Source organism: Lytechinus variegatus, chromosome 1 (assembly GCF_018143015.1).
Source record: "Lytechinus variegatus isolate NC3 chromosome 1, Lvar_3.0, whole genome shotgun sequence".
NCBI classification, from domain to species: Eukaryota; Metazoa; Echinodermata; class Echinoidea; order Temnopleuroida; family Toxopneustidae; genus Lytechinus; species Lytechinus variegatus.
The window spans coordinates 18,918,792-18,937,434 of record NC_054740.1 but is presented as its reverse complement, the minus strand read 5'-3'; the positions used below and the strand labels follow the sequence as shown (position 1 = coordinate 18,937,434).

Here is an 18,643-nt window from a genome sequence, read left to right as displayed (position 1 = left end):
GTTGATATTCATTACATTATGTATAAGTTGACAATTATTTCATAAATATTGAAAATTCCTGTAAGATTTATGATTTACATAGAGCTTTTATGAATATGTTCTTTTCAAAATCATAAATTATCTCAATTTATTGAAGTGATTCTGAATTTATTTTTTAATAAATGACTCTGAGTTGAACTCTTCGAAGATATATATTTTTTTAATGCTGATATACATTTCTTTGTCAATAAATGATATTTGTTCAATGAGATCTGTTTCATTGACTGGGAAAATATTTCTTCAAATATTGATACATCTGTTTAAATTATGATATACATTTGTCTGTTAATAAATGATTCTTGTTTGAATTGTTCAATGCGATCCATTTCATTGACTGGGAAAATATTTCTTCAAATATTGATCTGTTTGAAAGGGCATACATAAATAAAAAGCCCTCACTGCCAGCGTGGGAATAGTTTGACAGCATTAGGCTGGATTCTTATAAAGGATTTTAAAATTAAGTTTAATCAGAAATGTACAAACAAAATTCCAGTTTCCTTTTACTAAAACAAGGTAAGATTTAACAAAAGCAACAAAATATTTGTTCCTTGTTCCCTTTTTTTTCTCTTGAAAGCAATCTTGCAAGGTAATGTTTTTTCATGAGAGTGTTTTGTGTCCCTTCTTTCTCCCATGTCCCGTCACCCTTCAAATCTGCGTTCAGTCCCTATGGCCAGAATCTGCTGACTTATATATGATAGCATCAAAGTTACATGCCGAATTCATGAAAGTTTGAGGGAGCGTGGCGTGAAGCTGTTGGCTGACTAGATTACTATGCCTACAGTCAAGCAGCCGATTTACTCTCTACATCACCTCCTTGTCTTGATTTTCCTTTGTTTGTTCTAGTAGAGCTAAAGGATTGAAAAAAGGCTGAGAAAGCTTCTTATTATTCATGAAGGTTAATAACTTGGTTGAATATTTTATCTCTACTACAGAGCAAATGCGTCAAACATGGATTGTTTGATGTGCATTAATTCACAGATTTTCCCTTGACCTAAATAACGAGGCACTTCTTCATATTATGTGGTTTCACGAGTGCAAGTGATTATGATTTATCAGAAAATGAGACATCATATTTTGCCATGTGTCACTGGGAATGCTTCAATGTTTAATCGTCAAAGTCATGTGACCTTGATTGATATACATGTAGATCTCATCTACCATGTTTGAAAAAAAAATGCAGACCGCTTTCAATTTATTTTTTTCAGGCAAAGTCATGATTATCAAAGCTAGCATGTATTTGAGATGCATGTGTGTCGTATGATTATTGATATCTCTGCATTTTTAAAGAGCAGGGATTGATGTTTTGTTGGAATTGCACGTTCAAGATAATCACTTCCAATAAAATTGGTCACAATATGCATCACTGTCTTGTAATATTTATTGGTATGCAGTTGGCATGATTCAATTAAACTAAATGTTTAATAATGCAATTGTTACAACTGCAAGTGGAACTTAAACATACATGAAGAAGCTTAAAGGTAAATGCCATTTTTGGTAACGATCTCAAAATGAATTTTTACAGAATCCAATATAATGACCACCTAAGTGTCTGTTTATATGAATAAAAAATATGTGCCGAAGGATTCTGGAAGAAAATGTGTAATTGCTGAGAAATAAGCGCAGATTCCGTTACTTCCGTCCTGTCTTTATTCCAGCAATATAATATACACTGTCCCACGTGTGCCTATCTGTGTTGGCGATCTTCAGTGTGATGTTTTTCAGCTAAGATTTAATGATTTCACAAAGTTCACTTTATGTAATTGTACGAGATCTAGATCGACAATGATATAGTAATACTTATTGGTTTTAGAGACTTTCTGATGAAATCAGTGTTTTACTGAACTACTGTAGTTTAGCTTTAATGTATCATGCCGAGCAGGTTGTAAATTGGCCAAGCATTCAAATTCAGTCTTCAATTCATTTGAAGTGCCCAACATGTGATATATAGATAACTGTTTTGAAAATGTCAATTAATCAACTGGATTTGAAAAAAGAGAGTGTGTTTTGGGTTGATTTGTGCAAACCTCCCAATGAATATTGAATGAGTGATCCCCTGGAGTGCTATTTCCTCCATTAGAAATGGCATTATTCATGTTTTATTGCCTCCAATTGATTATGAATATGACATAACTCAGCTACCCCCATTTTGTGATAGATGACATTCTCTTTATTTTTAAAGGGTTAGTGAAGAAAGATTTGCTTTAATGAAGGGGGATAAAGAAGAATAGTTTTTTTTCTTGTTTCATGTTACTTCTATTGTTTCTCTCTATTTTACTTCATCTTAATCTGCCTCCTTCATTATTGAAGATTTTTGCAGATGAATTTTGGGTGTGCAGATGAACTGCTGAAGACCAGGGTGTTAGAACTGTTTTTCTCACACTTTTTTCCTGCTACCCCTGAAAACATAGCTAATATTTCTCTTTATTTTTCTTAAAGATTCATACACTTGAAAGTATAATAACATGTTATTTACTTCAATAACTCCATACATCTACTTGATTTGCTAGTTCAGCCCTCTGGACTGCCATACCCGAATAGAACTCCCAAGGATTTAAAAAGCGCGAGCGCGCCCTCTCCCGTTCAGGCTTACTACCCATGATCACCGCGCAACTAGCGTCCATCTTCCTCTTTTGCTTTCGGCAAGCCACCTGTCAAGACGTGCTCAGATAAGTCTCCTAAGAGCTCAAATCTTTTTGAGCTTTGGTATATTATTTTCGCTTATCTGTGGTGCATTCTCCCTTTTAATTTCAATCTTTCCATTTGTGTGTAAGATTGTGTTCAGAATTTACACTTGGCGTGACTTTTTAGACGTGTTTTTGGTGACACTTAAATTGTTTTCTAACGTTTGAGTTCTCGTCGCGCCGCATCGCTAGCGCGTTCGCGAGGCACCGGGCTTGGCCTGCCTACGTGGCAGCAAGCCTTCACCACCTGTCATGGTTATTGTTCTTCACGTTCAAAGCGTGGTGGCTTTTGGTGCCGTTTTTGAATTAAATTCTAGACAGCCTCTACACTTTGTTGTCGAGGGTGTTATTGTTATTTCTTTTTGCAGGTTGGGATCTTCAACTCTGTTCCTTCCTTGCTTTCTGGAATTGATTTATTAAGATTTTCGATTGATTATTGATTGATTAATTCTTCAATTCTCTTTCCTTTCTGTTCTGAATAAATTTCTTAATTGATATTTTATTCACAGGCGGATCTTAAAGCTCAATTCCTTTTTCCTTCTGTTCTGAATAAATTTCTTGATTGATATTTTATTCACAGGCGGATCTTAAAGCTCAATTCCTTTTCCTTCTGTTCTGAATAAATTTCTTGATTGATATTTTATTCACAGGCGGATCCTAAAGCTCAATTCCTTTTCCTTTCTGTTCTGAATAAAATTCTTGATTAATATTTTATTCACAGACGCTTCGGGGATTGTTTAATTCGGCTTACGCAATTATACCTGATGATTGTTTGGTTATTCAATCCCCCCTAAAAAAAAAAAAAAAAAATTTTTTTTGTTCTTTACAGGTGGGGTCTCCTTCCTGTTAGAAATTTTTTTGACCTGTCCCGGAATTGTTTTCTTCGTTCAATTCCCTCTTCCCTCCTAGTCTTATATATTTTTTTATTTCGACAGGCGGGCTCTACGATTCCCTTTGAGGATTTACTGTGTCGTTCTTCCTCTTGGAATCGTTACTAGAGACGTTCCTCCTTCCTCCTGTTCTGAATTTCTTTACCTTTCCACAGGAGGTTACTTTTTTTTTCCTCTTGGAAATTATCGTAAAATTTCTCTTATCTAGGAATTATTTGTCTCTCAATCCCTTTTCTTCCTGCTCTGAAATGCTTGTTTTTGTGTTTCTTCGCAGGTGGAAACTTCTTTCTCTTCTGAACTTGCATTCATTTTTGAATTTTTGTTTCGAATTTTTCCTTCGGGCACAAAAAAAAAAAAAAAAGAGAATATAGTAGGGGAACCTTGTAGGAGTTCTTTTTTCAAAGTCTCCGACCTCCTTTTTATTTTCTTACAGGCAGATACCTAAACTATTCTTAGGTTCTTCTTCCTCCCTACCCCTCCCCTCTTGTTTTGTTCTGTTTGCTCAAACAAACTCCTTTTAGGAGGAGGGAAAGACCACTCCGGTCTCCACTTTTAATCTAAGCGAGATCTTTGTAAAAAAAAAAAAAGAAAAAGAAAAATTCTTGTTTTTCCTTTTTCAGGGTAGAGAGAGGTATCTTTGAATGGGACTAACACAGCCCCAGAGGACCTGGTGCCCTCCACGGGGACCGTCCCGATTGCAAGTTACAGAAGTCGGCCGCCTCCAGGCGAGCAGGAGGGACGCCGCGGTGAGCGCCCAGCGGCGGTGAGTATGAGGGTGCGTCGATCAGCATTCCGAATTTGCGGTCGGATGCTAAGAGAAGGAAGGCCGAGACTGTGGTGCCACGGTCTCGGACAAAGGAAAAAGTGGTAGCCAAGGCTTCCAAGCCTAAACTAGGTCCTGCCGCCGCAGCACCCATAGGGCTATGCGACCCACCGGCTACCGGGTCACCAGAAGTCCGGAGGGAGAGTGCGGTTCTCTCCCCCCGGCACAGGTCAGGATCTCTGCCGTATAAGTCGTCCTCCGTTGACAGCATCGGGAGAGATCGCCCAGCCCCTGACCGCGAGAGGCGTCACACAGACTGTAACCACAATCTGATCGTGACCACAATCTGACCCCGTCAGATTCGGGTGAAGTTTCGTTGTTGGCGGCCGCCCTGCCAGGGGCGGCAAATCGTAAGAGATCACCCGTGCCTCTTGTGCCTTCTTCTGCTCCGGCCACGCCGGCGGAGCCCGCAAAATAAGAAGAAGAAGAAGAGGTCGAAGGAGAGGTCGGCCAGCCCTGTTGCCATGGGCATTCCTCCTTCAGACCCTCTTATCGGTGGCCAGATGTTACAGTCATACATGTTATGCTGCTATATTCTGCTACCGCGAGAGGCGTCACACATCGGGCTGTGACCACAATCTGACCCCGTCAGATTCGGGTGAAGTTTCATTGTCGGCGGCCGCCCTGCCAGGGGCGGCAAATCGTAAGAAAACACCCGTGCCTCTCATGCCTTCTTCTGCCCCGGCCACGCCGGCGGAGCCCGCAGAAAGAGAAGAAGAAGAAGAGGTCGAAGGAGAGGTTGGCCAGCCCTGCTGCCATGGGCGTTCCTCCTTCAGACCCTTGTGTCGGTGGTCAGATGTTACAGCTATTCATGCTGCTACATTCTGCTACCGCGAGAGGCGTCACACATCAGACTGTGACCACAATCTGACCCCGTCAGATTCGGGTGAAGTTTCGTTGTTGACGGCCGCCCTGCCAGGGGCGGCAAATCGTAAGAAATCACCCGTGCCTCTTGTGCCTTCTTCTGCCCCGGCCACACCGGCGGAGGCCGCGAAGAAGAAGAGGTCGAAGGTGAGGTCGGCCAGCCCTGTTGCCATGGGCGTCCCTCCTTCAGACCCTTGTGTCGGTGGTCAGATGTCACAGCTATTCATGCTGCTACATTCTGCTTTCGAGTAGTGCGGGTTCACCCCACCCTCGACGTCTACTCACCCCGCTGATGCCCCTGAGCATCAAGCGAGACAAGTGGGCAATAACCACCAGACACCCGGGAAATCCTCGAGCGATTCTGTTAAATCGCCAGCCAGTGCACCGACTAACCGGGTGCCCCAAGATCGCGTGTGCTTTCCAGCATTTTCGTCGATCTCAGAGCACGTGTCCCAGCCGACACGCGGGGCCACCCCGGCGCTTACTGGACAACCTCCCGGTTCAGTCCATAGAGCGAGACTCCCTTTACGAGGACAACCCCTATCCCGCGGGCGACTTTTCAGTAAGCGCTCAGGCGCTGCTTGACAAGTATCTACCTCACATCTACCCTCCGAGCGGGGGTATTGATGAAGCAAGGGAGTCCATATTTTCTCGCCCCGCCTCTTCAGGCGCTCCGAGCTCAATCGGCCGAATTGGGGGTCTCGGAGAGTGACGGGGTCGCTCTAGACGAGGCGGCTCCTACGACGAGGAAGCCGCCAGCTCCGTGGGTGTAAACCCACCCCCGCTCTGCTGCTGCCCGGAAGCGCCAGGCTCCGGCGCCGCCGTCTCGAAATTTTCAAGCCTCTCGAGGCTAGCGAGAAGGCAGAGGCAGGGGGGGGGGCGATTATTATGCAGGTACTCCCGAATTTGCCCTCTACGTCAAGCTCACATACGGCGACGACTCCTTCAGCGGTAACCCTCTCCATTCTTCCCCCTAAGCGGGCCCGTAGATTGGAGGTATGAATCTCTTACATACCGCATGCCGCACTTCTCTCGTGAGAATGTTTGGCTGCTTTGAGAGGACAACCTATCACGTCCGCGGACCGTCCGCCCAGGCGACGGGACCGTCGCTTTTCTGGCCTGAACCTCACTTTCTATTCGAAAGTAAGGGTGCCCTGTCTTACTTAGCTCCTACCCTTGCAACGCCAGAGTCAGGGCTATAGTACAGACACCCGTTCTCCAGCGATCGCCGCTGAAGAGAGGGCGACTCTGATATGAGCACCATCACCGCTCAGCGGTATGTCTCACTATCTCATAGCTCTCCGAGCTTATGAGTATGTATATCGGATCTGAATGTCACGGCGATTAAAAGTTCTCCTGTGCTTAATAATCGCTATGCCTTCACCACCCGATGCATTATGGTTATGTTAACCTATTTGTCTCGTATTCGGGCGGCTCGTACGAACCCTGCCCGAGCTGCCATCACCGGTCGTCCCCCCGGACACCGCCGGCAGCACCCGCACCGAATACGTGGAAGGAATCAGCTTTTCATATGCTAGATATCCCTCCTGTTGACATTCACAGCTGTTCCCCGAGTCTTTCCCGGTTGGGTAAACATCATCTCGGAGGAAAGTAACCGCCGTACATCTCATGAGATTGTTGGCTATGTACGTGCGTTCAAACTTGTTTAAAGCCCCAGGATTCTCTGTCGGCATTCTATGCCTACTTTCTGGGCACACCCACCGTACCGGGTCGGCGAGTTCACACCAAACTGTACACCGCCAGACCATCGGTCGAGCTCTAACTGTCTATCTTATAGACTGCCCTCTATGTGGGTCAATCTTGCGGGCGTCTCCGCCGCTCCCTCCTTGTGCGGAGTGGTCTACGGTGGATGTCTTTACCGTGCCCGTTAGTCGAATCGGCTTCTTTCTTAGAAATTTTTTCACGGCACACTCGAGTCGCCCCGCATGCTGCTTTCATCCTCCTTCCATGCAAGGCATGTGGCCAGGGTCACCGCACGACCGAGGATGATGTAACAGTGGATGGATGTATGCTTATGCCTTCCTAACCACGATCACTACGACCCGCCTTCTCTCGGGCCGACTGTGGATGAGCCTCTCCATGTAAATGATTTACTTCACTGGAGTTCTTCTTTTAGAAATTTAGATTCTCATCCCCCGCTGCTTAGGGCGTCATTTTTGCCGCCCCCCCCCCCCCCGCAGCTTTTTGGAGCTCCTTATCTTACCGATATCGGACTGTTCCACGCTGCCGCAACCGGCGCCGGCGGTGCTCGCTCTTACGATCACCTGAGAAACAGGCCTTGTGACTGTTTTCATAAACAACTGGTTCTCACCGCAGACTGATGGAAATTTTGTGATTACTTCCTCAAGTCTCCTTCGCTTGTTTCTTCAAGCGAGGACTTCGACACTCTTAGCCAGTTTCCGTCCCTAACTTGATAGGACAGGGCCGTTGCTACCTCATTCGATTCCGTTGGGAATGTAACGGTTGAGGTATCATATCTGGCGATGTCTGTTCGTTTAGAGCATCTCTTGATGGTCGTTTACACGTAATATCGTGACAGATTTTTTTTCGCCAGCTCCCTCTGGCGTACACTTGCTGCTGCTAGGGATTCCCCCGCCCAGCGGACAGCCATCGCAGCCTAGCCTCACGGGCTCTCTCGGCGATGGTGGCTTGAGCCAAGCCACCTCTTCCACCGCGGGCACTGCACCCTCAGATGGGTGCTTCAATCAGTATGGGAGAAAGGGGATCCTGAGTTCTCTCTCGATCACTCGGTCTAACACACTTTTGTCGTGATGTGTACCGCGCTGTATCCCTGACACGCCCGGTTGAGCTGTTTTGACCAGACTGCTCTATTCTACATAGGCAACATGTCCGCGGCATTCCTTATTAACAGGATGGCACTCAGTCGCTTTCTCGACCCTTGTCTGCCTTACGAGTGGTTTTCTTCCTAAATCCCTACTCTCCGTCGTTCCTGGTCCCCTTCGGACCGCTAGTAACTTTTTACCACAGCTCTCTATCAGAATTCTGCAGATTTCTGCCCTCACGCATTTGAGACAGATATCGAATTCTGGGCGTTTTCTCCCACGCGGAGGCTTCCCCTACAGAAATTTCCAAGCTTGCGGGAAGCGTGCGACTAGCTTGCGCAAGCTTGCGGCATGCTAGTAACTAGCATGCGGTTAGCTTAATAAGCGTGTGATATGCGTGCAGAGTAATAGTTAAGCGATCTTTTAGCGAGCAGGGACTGTTCGCTAGCATGCACTCGCTTATTAAGCGAGTGCCCTGCTAGTCGCATGCTAGTTACTAGCAAGCGGCACGCTTAAATTTCGGTAGGGGTTCTGAGATATCTCGCCTTCTCAGGTTGGTCGATTGATCACTTACTGAGCCTTAAAAGCTTCAGTTTTCCGATCACGATTCTTGTTGAAATTTTCAACAAATTTCGATTCTTACGCTCTAGTCAGCAGGTGATGTTGTTCTCCTGACACTAGGCCGAGGGCCCATGATACTTAGTATTCCTGAGTATACAGGGCATTCCTCTCGAGGACATTTTTGAGGGCCGCCTTTTGGCGCTCAACTAACTCCTTCACTTCTTTCTACTTGAAGGACATTCCGTCCAGCGAGGCGAGATTTGCTGCTTCGGCGCTTAAAGCAGCTGCGGCTTTTTCCCCCTCTCCCTAAATTTCGTTGTTTTTGTTTTTTCTTTTAAATTTTCTTAGGCTTACAATTGAAAACATGCCTCCCTACGGTTTGAGTCCGTGCTGGTCTAGCAAATCAAGTAGATGTATGGAGTTATTGAAGTAAATTATGAAAATACTTACCTGATTTTCTTATTTACGAGATAACTCATACATCTACTTGATACCCTCCCACCGACCCTCCGCCTTGCGTAGCAACATGTTTCAACGTATGGGCTTGCGAAAGGTGAGGAAGATGGACGCTAGTTGCGCGGTGATCATGGGTAGTAAGCCTGAACGGGAGAGGGCGCGCTCGCGCTTTTTAAATCCTTGGGAGTTCTATTCGGGTATGGCAGTCCAGAGGGCTGAACTAGCAAATCAAGTAGATGTATGAGTTATCTCGTAAATAAGAAAATCAGGTAAGTATTTTCATAACTTAGCAATGAAAGTATAAATTCTTTCTTTTAATTTTGTTTATTTTTTATTTCAGATGGGATCATCATCTTCAGTGCCTTTCAGTTCTATTTTAAGTCAACTTTCAATGACTGTAGTAGTGCCTGTGATAGCTGGGCAGGTAAGACTTCTATTTGAAAGCAACTTTAATGTGAAACAAGTTCTATAAAGACCAATCAAGAGCATCAAAGTGAAGAATATTCAATTATATGAATTAATTAAAATGTTTATTTTGATATATTGGCAATAGATTTAAGTGGTAAAGTGGTGATGATTGTATTGAACAAGCTTGTGTAAACCTTACTACCTGTAGGTAAATTATTGAACTATATGTATATATTGAAACTTTTAAAAAATATATATTTCTTCAACTATTCAAAGTAAAAAAGGATTTTGCAGTTCTTGGTCCTGTAACACAAAGGTTAGCAATTGATCATATGCTTGATTTGATAATTTATTGTACATCAGGCTCAATGCAATTAATCATAAAAAATGTTTTACAATGATTTCTAGGCTTTGTGATACAGGCCCCTGATATAGTATTGTAGTCAAATCTACTCAAACCTATTTAGTGTCCACCTGTACAGAACAACCACATGTCTTTAATGACTGCTAGTTTGGTTTCCTTTCAAAAGTTTCTCATATGATTCATGTAACCTGTCCATAAAAGCCATCTGCTGGTAAATTTTACCATCCTTATTTCGGTAGGTAGTCTTTATGTCCTTATTAGAGTGGGCGCGTAATGGTCTAGTTGTTCTGACTCTCACCTTTCAAACAGAGGGTCATGGGTTCAAATCCTAGCCATGGTATGTTTTCCTTCAGCAAGAAATTTATCCACAGTGCTGCACTTGACCAAGGTGAGGTGAATGGGTACCTGGCAGGATTATTTCCTTGAATGCACTGAGCGCCGGTGATGGTAGCTCGAGCTAAAGCCGGGGTGATAATAGCAGCTCTTTGTATCCTCAGGCAAAAAGCGCTCTATAAATCCAGCTACTTTTATATCTGTAGGTAGTCTATATAGGCAAGTTTCACTATGGGATGATGTATTCAATCTTAATTATTTTTTTTTCTTCAGATTGTCAGGCAGTTCATTAAGGATTGGTTAGAGAGGACCAAACCTCCATTTGGCCAGATGGGTAAAGGAGTTTTACTACTAATTATTTACTGTACATTCTGCGATACATTCTCAAACCCTTCTCTTCAAATCAACCACTACAGCCTTATTGCAATAGCAGTTGTAGGTGAGTCTGCCATTAAACAGGAATATTAATATGGAGAGTTTAATACAAAAAGGAGCTAAATCTACCATTTCACCTTCAGAGTTTGCAGAAAAGTGAAACATGATACATCACTCTTTCATCAGGTTTTAGAAAATACCTTTTGTACAGAAGGGCTAAGTTTCGATAAATTTCAGGTTTATCAGATTTCCCTGCTGATGGTAGATTTTTTTTTATTATTTTTTTTTTGGTTACCTTCAAACTAGGTCAATATTTGACTTCAAATATGGTTATAAAACTGCATGTATGGTCTCTTTTCAGTAATTCAATTTTATCAAAAGTGACTTCAGCTCTTAAAATTTCATATTTATATAATCGCTTATTCCTATTATACATCTGATTCCGATAATAATTTTCTGTGTTATGCTTGTGTGATTTTTTCCCTGTTTGTTAAAATCAGCTTGTAAGAGTGGAATTCGTCTTTAAAGTAGATCTGGGCAATCCCATAGAATATGTACATCCGACCCCCTATATGTGGGAACTTCAGAAGTTTTTTTTGTCTCTGATATCTCTTGACAGTCAGTAATATTCTCTCATTAACCATGACTTGGTCACTTTATGAAGTGAAGTAAGACTTGAGAAAAATAGGGGTGTGATGTGCAAAAAGGTTGATCATTTTATGGAATTGCACATCTGTCACTTAGTAGCCTGTGTCTGGAAAATAAAGTTTGTGGAAAATAAGAAATATGTTTGCTACAAAGCAATTCATAAAGTAAAATATGCTTGGTCTACTACCAAGTCGGTTATTACCATTTGGTCTAACCATTACATTTACTATTTGGTCCAAATATCAATCTGTCTAAATGTCATTTAGTTTAATTAATATTCTAATTTCCACTTTGTCTATTTGATGTTTTATATGTCATCAAATGAAATTGTTACATAAACAGTTTCTCTAATCGTGTGTAGTGAGTGGTGCTTGACCATACATTTGGAAATTGTACAAAATGGTGAATGGATGAAATGGAAATTAGACCAAATGGTTGGTAGATGAACTGATAACAGACTATGTCAGATGAGACAAATTTAAAAAAAATGGGCTTAGTGTTTGTATACCAAGTGACTATTTACCCTTATTCCTTTGCTATGATTGTTCCATTTAATAGACTCTTAAATATCAATATATCACCATTTACATCATCCAGGTGCCTTACTGAATGGTATATGTTATATCAGAAAGTCCCGTCTATGTTCTCTTTTTTTTACTTAACGGCTCAAAAAAGATGATTCCTTGTCATCCATTCTATTTATCTGATTGATGTATTTCCATCTTCTTCCCATTCAGTGTTATTGGTGCAGCTGTTTTTACTTCTCCTCACATTCCTATCTTCACAATTACCCTTCTTTGGCTTCAGCCCGGCCGACACTGTAGCCATTATGTTCTGTTCGACGCATAAATCATTAACGTTAGGTAAGTGATTTGCATCTACCAAGCCATTGCATTTTACATGAGGGTCGTGCTATAGACCGACCGCTACTCCTGACGATACTTTTCCAATCTCCATGTACAAGGGATAGTCCCTAGGTGGCGCTATGTCACGCGGTGTCACAGGCTTGATGTCGAGCGGTTTAAAATTTCAGGCGTGGGAATTCCAGAGCATCGCTGAGTCTTCTGTTTAGGGAGATGAACGCTGTTTTGAATCGTTTAGAACATGATATTACTAAAGACCAGGTAAAGTCCGGTCATAGTAATCCCTCAATGGGATGAATTAATGAGTAAGGAAAGAAATGCTTTGAAATTGAAAGACTGTGAAATTCAACGCATAAGCTCTTTTCAATACATTGAAGTTTAATGCCAAAGTGGGCATCAATCCATGCTTATTTAACTTCAAATTATGGTATCATTTCTCGGATCTGTTAATCAAATAAAATCGTTTTCATTATTATGTGAAAAAGGGAAAAAAACTACCTTTTAGATCTACTTTATTCTTTTCACATTCAGATATTAATCTGATGTGATATAATGATACTGGGCTTTTGAATATGAATTTAAAAATAACAAACTTCCTACCATGAAAGATGATTTCAAATTACCATCGATGGTGATGTTTAATATAGCTATGTTGACTAACATTTGTTGATCATATATCTATGTTGAAATTAGTATTTGCTGGTTATCCTTAGCAGTTAATTTTAATTTTCCCTTTTCTTTTTATTTTTCTTTATCAGGTATACCTATGTTGAAGATAGTATTTGCTGGTTATGATCATCTTTCCCTCATCTCCATACCTCTCCTAGTCTACCATCCCACCCAGATACTACTAGGTGGGGTATTAGTAGAATATGTTAGGAATTGGATGGTAGCAGCTCAGAAAACAAGGTAAGATCTCGATCATCCTTTGTGTGTCTAGTCATACTGTAATGCTCTGGGCAGTAGAGGGCTCACTAATCCATTTGAAATTAGATAGTTGGCTTTGTGTTGGAAAGGTATTATTTATTTTTGTGTATGTGCTTGCGTGGTGTAGAGATTATGTATCACAATTATCGGGGGGGGGGGGGTAATTAAATATTTTATTACTGTATTCCATTTTTTTTTCACTGAGGAAATAAGTAAGATGTGATAGTCGTTTTCAGATCAAAGGCCATGTTATCCAGTGTGGTCTCCAGGATACTTGTTACTTGAAAAGAAATTAAGGAAATTAAGTTTAATTAATACCTTCACTCTTAACCAATGCTTTTAAAAAATGCATGTTTAGTAGCAGGTATCAATAAGGCACAATTTTTTTTTTAATTACAGAACAGCCTAATTTGTATTGTCACATCAGAATTGATCTCTGCTGATAATCTAACCCTGATTTACTTAAAGGTCAAGTCCACCTCAGAAAAATTTTGATTTGAATCAATAGAGAAAAATCAGACAAGCACAATGCTGAAAATTTCATCAAAATCGAATGTAAAATTAGAAAGTTATGTCATTGCAAAGTTTCGCTTATTTTTGACAAAATAGTTATATGAACGAGCCAGTTACATCCAAATGAGAAAGTCGATGATGTCACTCACTATTTCTTTTGTTTTTTATTGTTTGAATTATACAATATTTCAGTTTTTACGAATTTGACGATTAGGACCTCCTTGCCTGAAGCACAAAATGTTAAAATAATGGAATTCCACGTGTTCAGGGAGGAATGAACCTTCATTTCACATGACAATGATGAGAAAATTAAAATATTTCATGTAATAAAATACAAAAGAAATAGTGAGTGAGTGATGTCATCAGTTCCTCATTTGCATACCGACCGGAATGTGCATATAACTGTTTTCTGAAATAAAGCGAAACTTTAAAATGCCATAACTTTCTTATTTTACATCTGATTTTGATGAAATTTTCAGTGTAATGCTTGTTGAATTTTTCTCTTTTTATTCAAATCAACTTTTTGTTGGGGTGGACTTGTCCTTTAAACTAGTATTCTTTCTAATTATCAGTTAATCTCACTCACTAATTTGTTTTGTTTTTTTTAATCACTGAACTAATATCAACTCTGAAACCAGATTTAAAAGAAATGAACTAACCATTTGTAAACACATTTTTTTTCAGCCATTGGCTGCCAAATGTGTATTGTTTTTGGAATAAATAAATAAACCATGAATATATGTTTCAGGCCCTCTACGCAGAACAATGTAGATAATGCCGGCGCTACCCTGGGTAATACAAAATGACTACTAAACCAAAAAAAATGATGATACCTGATCATGCAGCATATATTGCAAGTATATGAAAATCAACAAGTTCCATACAGTTTTCAAATGGATGGCAGTCATTTTGAGAAAAAATAGCAAAAAAATATGAATTTTAGCAATATCATCTGGTTTTCTAATTTTTTCAAGGTACAATGTCTTCAGGGTTTTATTTATACAATGTATGCAAATATTCTATCCTGTTTTTCTTCATATTAATATTTCTTCTGAGATCTTGAAAAATATGCAGTCAAATTTATGCAAAATATTTATAAATAAAATAAAAGCAAATCCTTATTTTTTCATAATTGGCACAAATCATACTCCCTATCAACAAAGGGTCTCACTTTTCCTGTCACCTTCTCAAAAAAGTTTCTGCTATTCTTTCTAACAGAGAGTTGGTGGACATAGATCTTCTAGTGCTACATTTATTTTCACCATGGAGTTTATCCTTACCTATCAATTATCAGTCAGGTGATGCTACCTTTGCAACCTTGAAGAAATGAAGCAAACAAATCTTGATTCATGTAAATGATCAATGTGATTAAACAGGAAATGGTATTTTTCATACAGAACATCCCAATCTGCAAACCATAAGATGAAAACTGTTTTGATGCTGTACAAAGAAATTTGAAGTGCCTGAAGGCAGTATGTAACTAAATGTGTTCCTGTGAATTTCTTTGTCTTTCACCGCCTATCTGTTTTCAGAAGCCCATCTCAATCTGTTCAACTTTCCTTTTTCTTTCAGCAGACACCAAACAACTGTTTAACATTTATTCATTCCATTCTGGTATCAACTTTATCTAACCTCTTTTGGGTAGGTTCATTTCATATTATTTCATTTATTTTCTCTTTTATTCATTTTCACTTTCAATTCAAGCAATGTTCATGGTGGTTATGGTAGCATTTAATGCACAAATAAAATTTGTTATTTGCACTTTCATTTTGGATGGGCACAAGTAGCATTTTATATCATTGGTACCGATTAACTCTTCTCAGAATTCAGCAAAAGATTCCCAGATTTTGTTAATGCATTGCATATTTTTGTTACTCATGTCATGTATGTTTTATTGTTGATGTTTTTTCTCAAAGCTTTTCAAGAAATGAAGTGATGGGACTTTCTTTGGAGTCATTTTGTCTCGCCTGAACAAAGTTCGGCGGAGAGCTAGTGATCACTTTTTCTGTTTGTCTGTTGGTCTGTTACAAAAATGTTAAAGTTTTGGTTTAACCTGCACTCATTTGTTTATTTTGTCATCAATTATTTTCATACTTGGTACGAATGATTCTTGGGTTATACCACATGTGTGTACATGAAGATGATGCATTAATCTAGGGGTCAAAAGGTCAAATGATGTAAGGTCAAAAAGTTTTCGTTCAACTTTCTATCATATCGTCATTTCTGCATTGATGTCTTTACACTTGGTACAATAATCATTGGAAAATACCACACACATATTCATGAGGATGATAAGTTCAAAGGTCACCTAGGGGTCAAATGATCATATTGCATATTTTATTGATTGCAAAATCAGGTAAAACCCGAGATTCACGAACTACCTTGTTTGCTTCCATTTATTAATTGAACCCACTCCCCCCAAAAAAAAAAAAACATACATATACCCCTTTTACAATTACTTCAAATTTATATTTATTTTGTCTTACTTTTTATATTTCACATTGGTTTCAAGGGCAATTAATCATTTTCATGCTTGGTTGCTATATTTTTGTTTATCTTGCTTATTTTAATGTATTCATTATGGTCAGTTCAAATTTGATTTTTTTTTTATTTTTATGGAGCAAAAACAATTGCAGACTATATTAGTACATCTTAAGTTGTTGTTTTTTTGTGTGTGACAAATGCTGAAAAAAATCAGACATAAAGCACATACATTGTACTGTATATTTTTGAGAAGTATTAGCTATTGAATCATACAAGTTTGACATTTATTTTATTCCACTGTGTGTTACATGCATTATGTCCATTGAAGTTATGAAGCAAAAGCATATCTCCATATTTTTTTCCAATGAAATGTGCTGCACAGCGTGCAAGTCAGAATCTTTACTGAGCTCACTCAAAAGTTGAATGTTGCACAAATATAAACAAATGAAGAAATAAAAGGTTCATCACATTGTTATGATTTGGTCATCATTGTTTAATCATTCAGGCCATTGAAACATTTGGTCGTTGAGTAATCATCATGAGTTTTTAGAACAGATGTTGACATGTTTGTTGTAGTTTCACCCATTTTCCTCACTGATGAAATAGCATGATGTATTTTTATCACAATTACTGCTTTTTAATTTTCATTTATTGACAAGATAAATAAGAGTATGAATTTTGCATCTCAGAACAAGAGGACCTTATTTCCATATGCCTGTTGCATAGAAAATGAATATTTTGGTAACATTAAGGTTGAACATGATTTTTATGGCCTGGGATGTTAGTTTCTAGAGACCAAGATAAATCAATTATTTGGTATGACAGTGTCCCAAATGTTATGGTAGGTTGGTAGATTTAATTTATCATCAAAGATATTTAGTATATGTGACTGAAATAAAATTTCAATCACAAGAATTATTCCTATGACCTCCCCCCCAATAAAAAAAAAGAAGAAGAAAAACTGTGCTATAACTCCTCTTATCTCTAGGCCAAAGATTTTAAATGAGTACAAAATCTAAATCCTAAATGTTATGATATGCATACAGTGTCTTGTTGAAATGTCAGTCTGTCTGAAAACGTTATTCCTAGGACATTTGTCAAATTTATAGGTGTGACATATTGTAGCATTTTAGTTGTAAGCTTCATATTCATCCTATATTTAACAGGAGCAAAGAAGGAGGACTCAGTAGTGTTACCTCAACAGACGGCTCAACCACACCCAGAACCAGGATCCCAAAAAGTTAGACCAGGAACCGAAGACAAAGGAGATGGACCAACTATAAAGCCAGACTGAAAACAAGACCAGAGCTGAAAATGAAAGAATTATTTGCTGAAAGTTTATCTTTCGGTGGTCGGACTACTAAAAGAGAAAGTCTGATAAATAGTCCATTTTGTTTTAAGCATAATCTTTGTATTTGTTATGTTTTGGAGGACCAGATGTACAATTTTTTTATTTATTAGAAGTACCGGTATAAAAATATGTATATACCTGGTAGTCAAATTATACAAGGCCGATATGTTATTCCATTATTCTGTTACAGAGTAAATGCCTTTTATATCAAGAGATAATTTTTGTAATAAGTTAAATAATCTTTTCCATTCAGTTTGTAGACTACTACATGATTCTTTAGTTACTCCCTTGTATAAACATAATGATATAAAGGGGTACTTCAGGCCGAGAATTTGAACGGATAAAGAAAAATCAGACAAACTTAACACTAAAATTTCATCAAAATTGGATTTGAATTAACAAAGTAATGTCATTTCAAAGATGTACATTATTTCTGTGAAACAGTTCTATTCACATCTTCAAGAGTATTCAATGTTCTGTTGTATTTTATTTCATGAAATTTTGTTTATTGGAATCTTGTCCTCCAAGAACACACAAAAAATGGCTTGACAAATAATTTATTGCAGTAGAAAGTCATTGCTGCAACTTATATATTATTATAAGGGAGCTATATCATACTTACATGTATGAAGATATGAAATGATTATGAATTCATACAATAACATAAGAAAATGATAATGGGGATGTGACATCCTTAGCCCACCTATTCATGATGACTTGCTAAACTTTAAAATAAGTTATTTTTTATCACATTTTGATGAAATTTTTAGCATTTATCTTTAAAATTTTAATCAATTTATTTAGATGTGATTATTTTCAGCCTGGAGTACCTCTTAATGTTGATGGGCATGATGGTATTATATCAGTAATATAAGGATTAAGGAATGTGATATTATGACACCTTTATCCCAGTGAGTATTGATTAGAGGACCAGTACTGATTATTACATAAAAGATATTGATGTGTGCTGAAGACTATTAGGCTGAAATATTTTCAATTTACTTTGTTTTAGGATCAATTGAAATCATCTCTAATTTAGGCAACCGAAAATATACAAATTTATTGAATTATTGATATCATTGCTAAATTAGATGCATCAAATGTTAAAGCAGCTGTTCTTCAAGACAACCTCATTTTGATGTGAGTCCTCACAATTTTCTTCCGTAGGTTGTGACTGTTATTCTAGTGACCGACAGCAGTAGCATACGCAGGATTTTTTAAAGGGGGGTTCAAGCTGACTGAAAAGTTTACAAGCAAAA

The 18,643-nt window shown here is 39.0% G+C and overlaps 1 protein-coding gene across 3 annotated transcripts in view; it reads left to right on the top strand.

Moving 5' to 3' along the window:
* Positions 1-17,497, top strand: part of LOC121408273 (sodium/bile acid cotransporter 7-B-like) — a 42,245-nt gene extending 24,748 nt beyond the window's left edge. The window contains exons 7-12 of one of the 3 annotated variants that reach the window (XM_041599699.1): positions 9,459-9,542; positions 10,497-10,662; positions 11,984-12,109; positions 12,868-13,018; positions 15,125-15,190; positions 17,200-17,261. In XM_041599699.1, coding sequence (XP_041455633.1) covers positions 9,459-9,542; positions 10,497-10,662; positions 11,984-12,109; positions 12,868-13,018; positions 15,125-15,143 — 546 coding nt within the window. In that variant the 3' untranslated portion in view covers positions 15,144-15,190; positions 17,200-17,261. Of the gene's footprint in view, positions 1-9,458; positions 9,543-10,496; positions 10,663-11,983; positions 12,110-12,867; positions 13,019-15,121; positions 15,191-17,199 lie in introns of all 3 variants that reach the window. The other 2 variants (XM_041599690.1, XM_041599682.1) reach the window with 2 other exon arrangements.
* Positions 17,498-18,643: the final 1,146 nt, after the last annotated feature.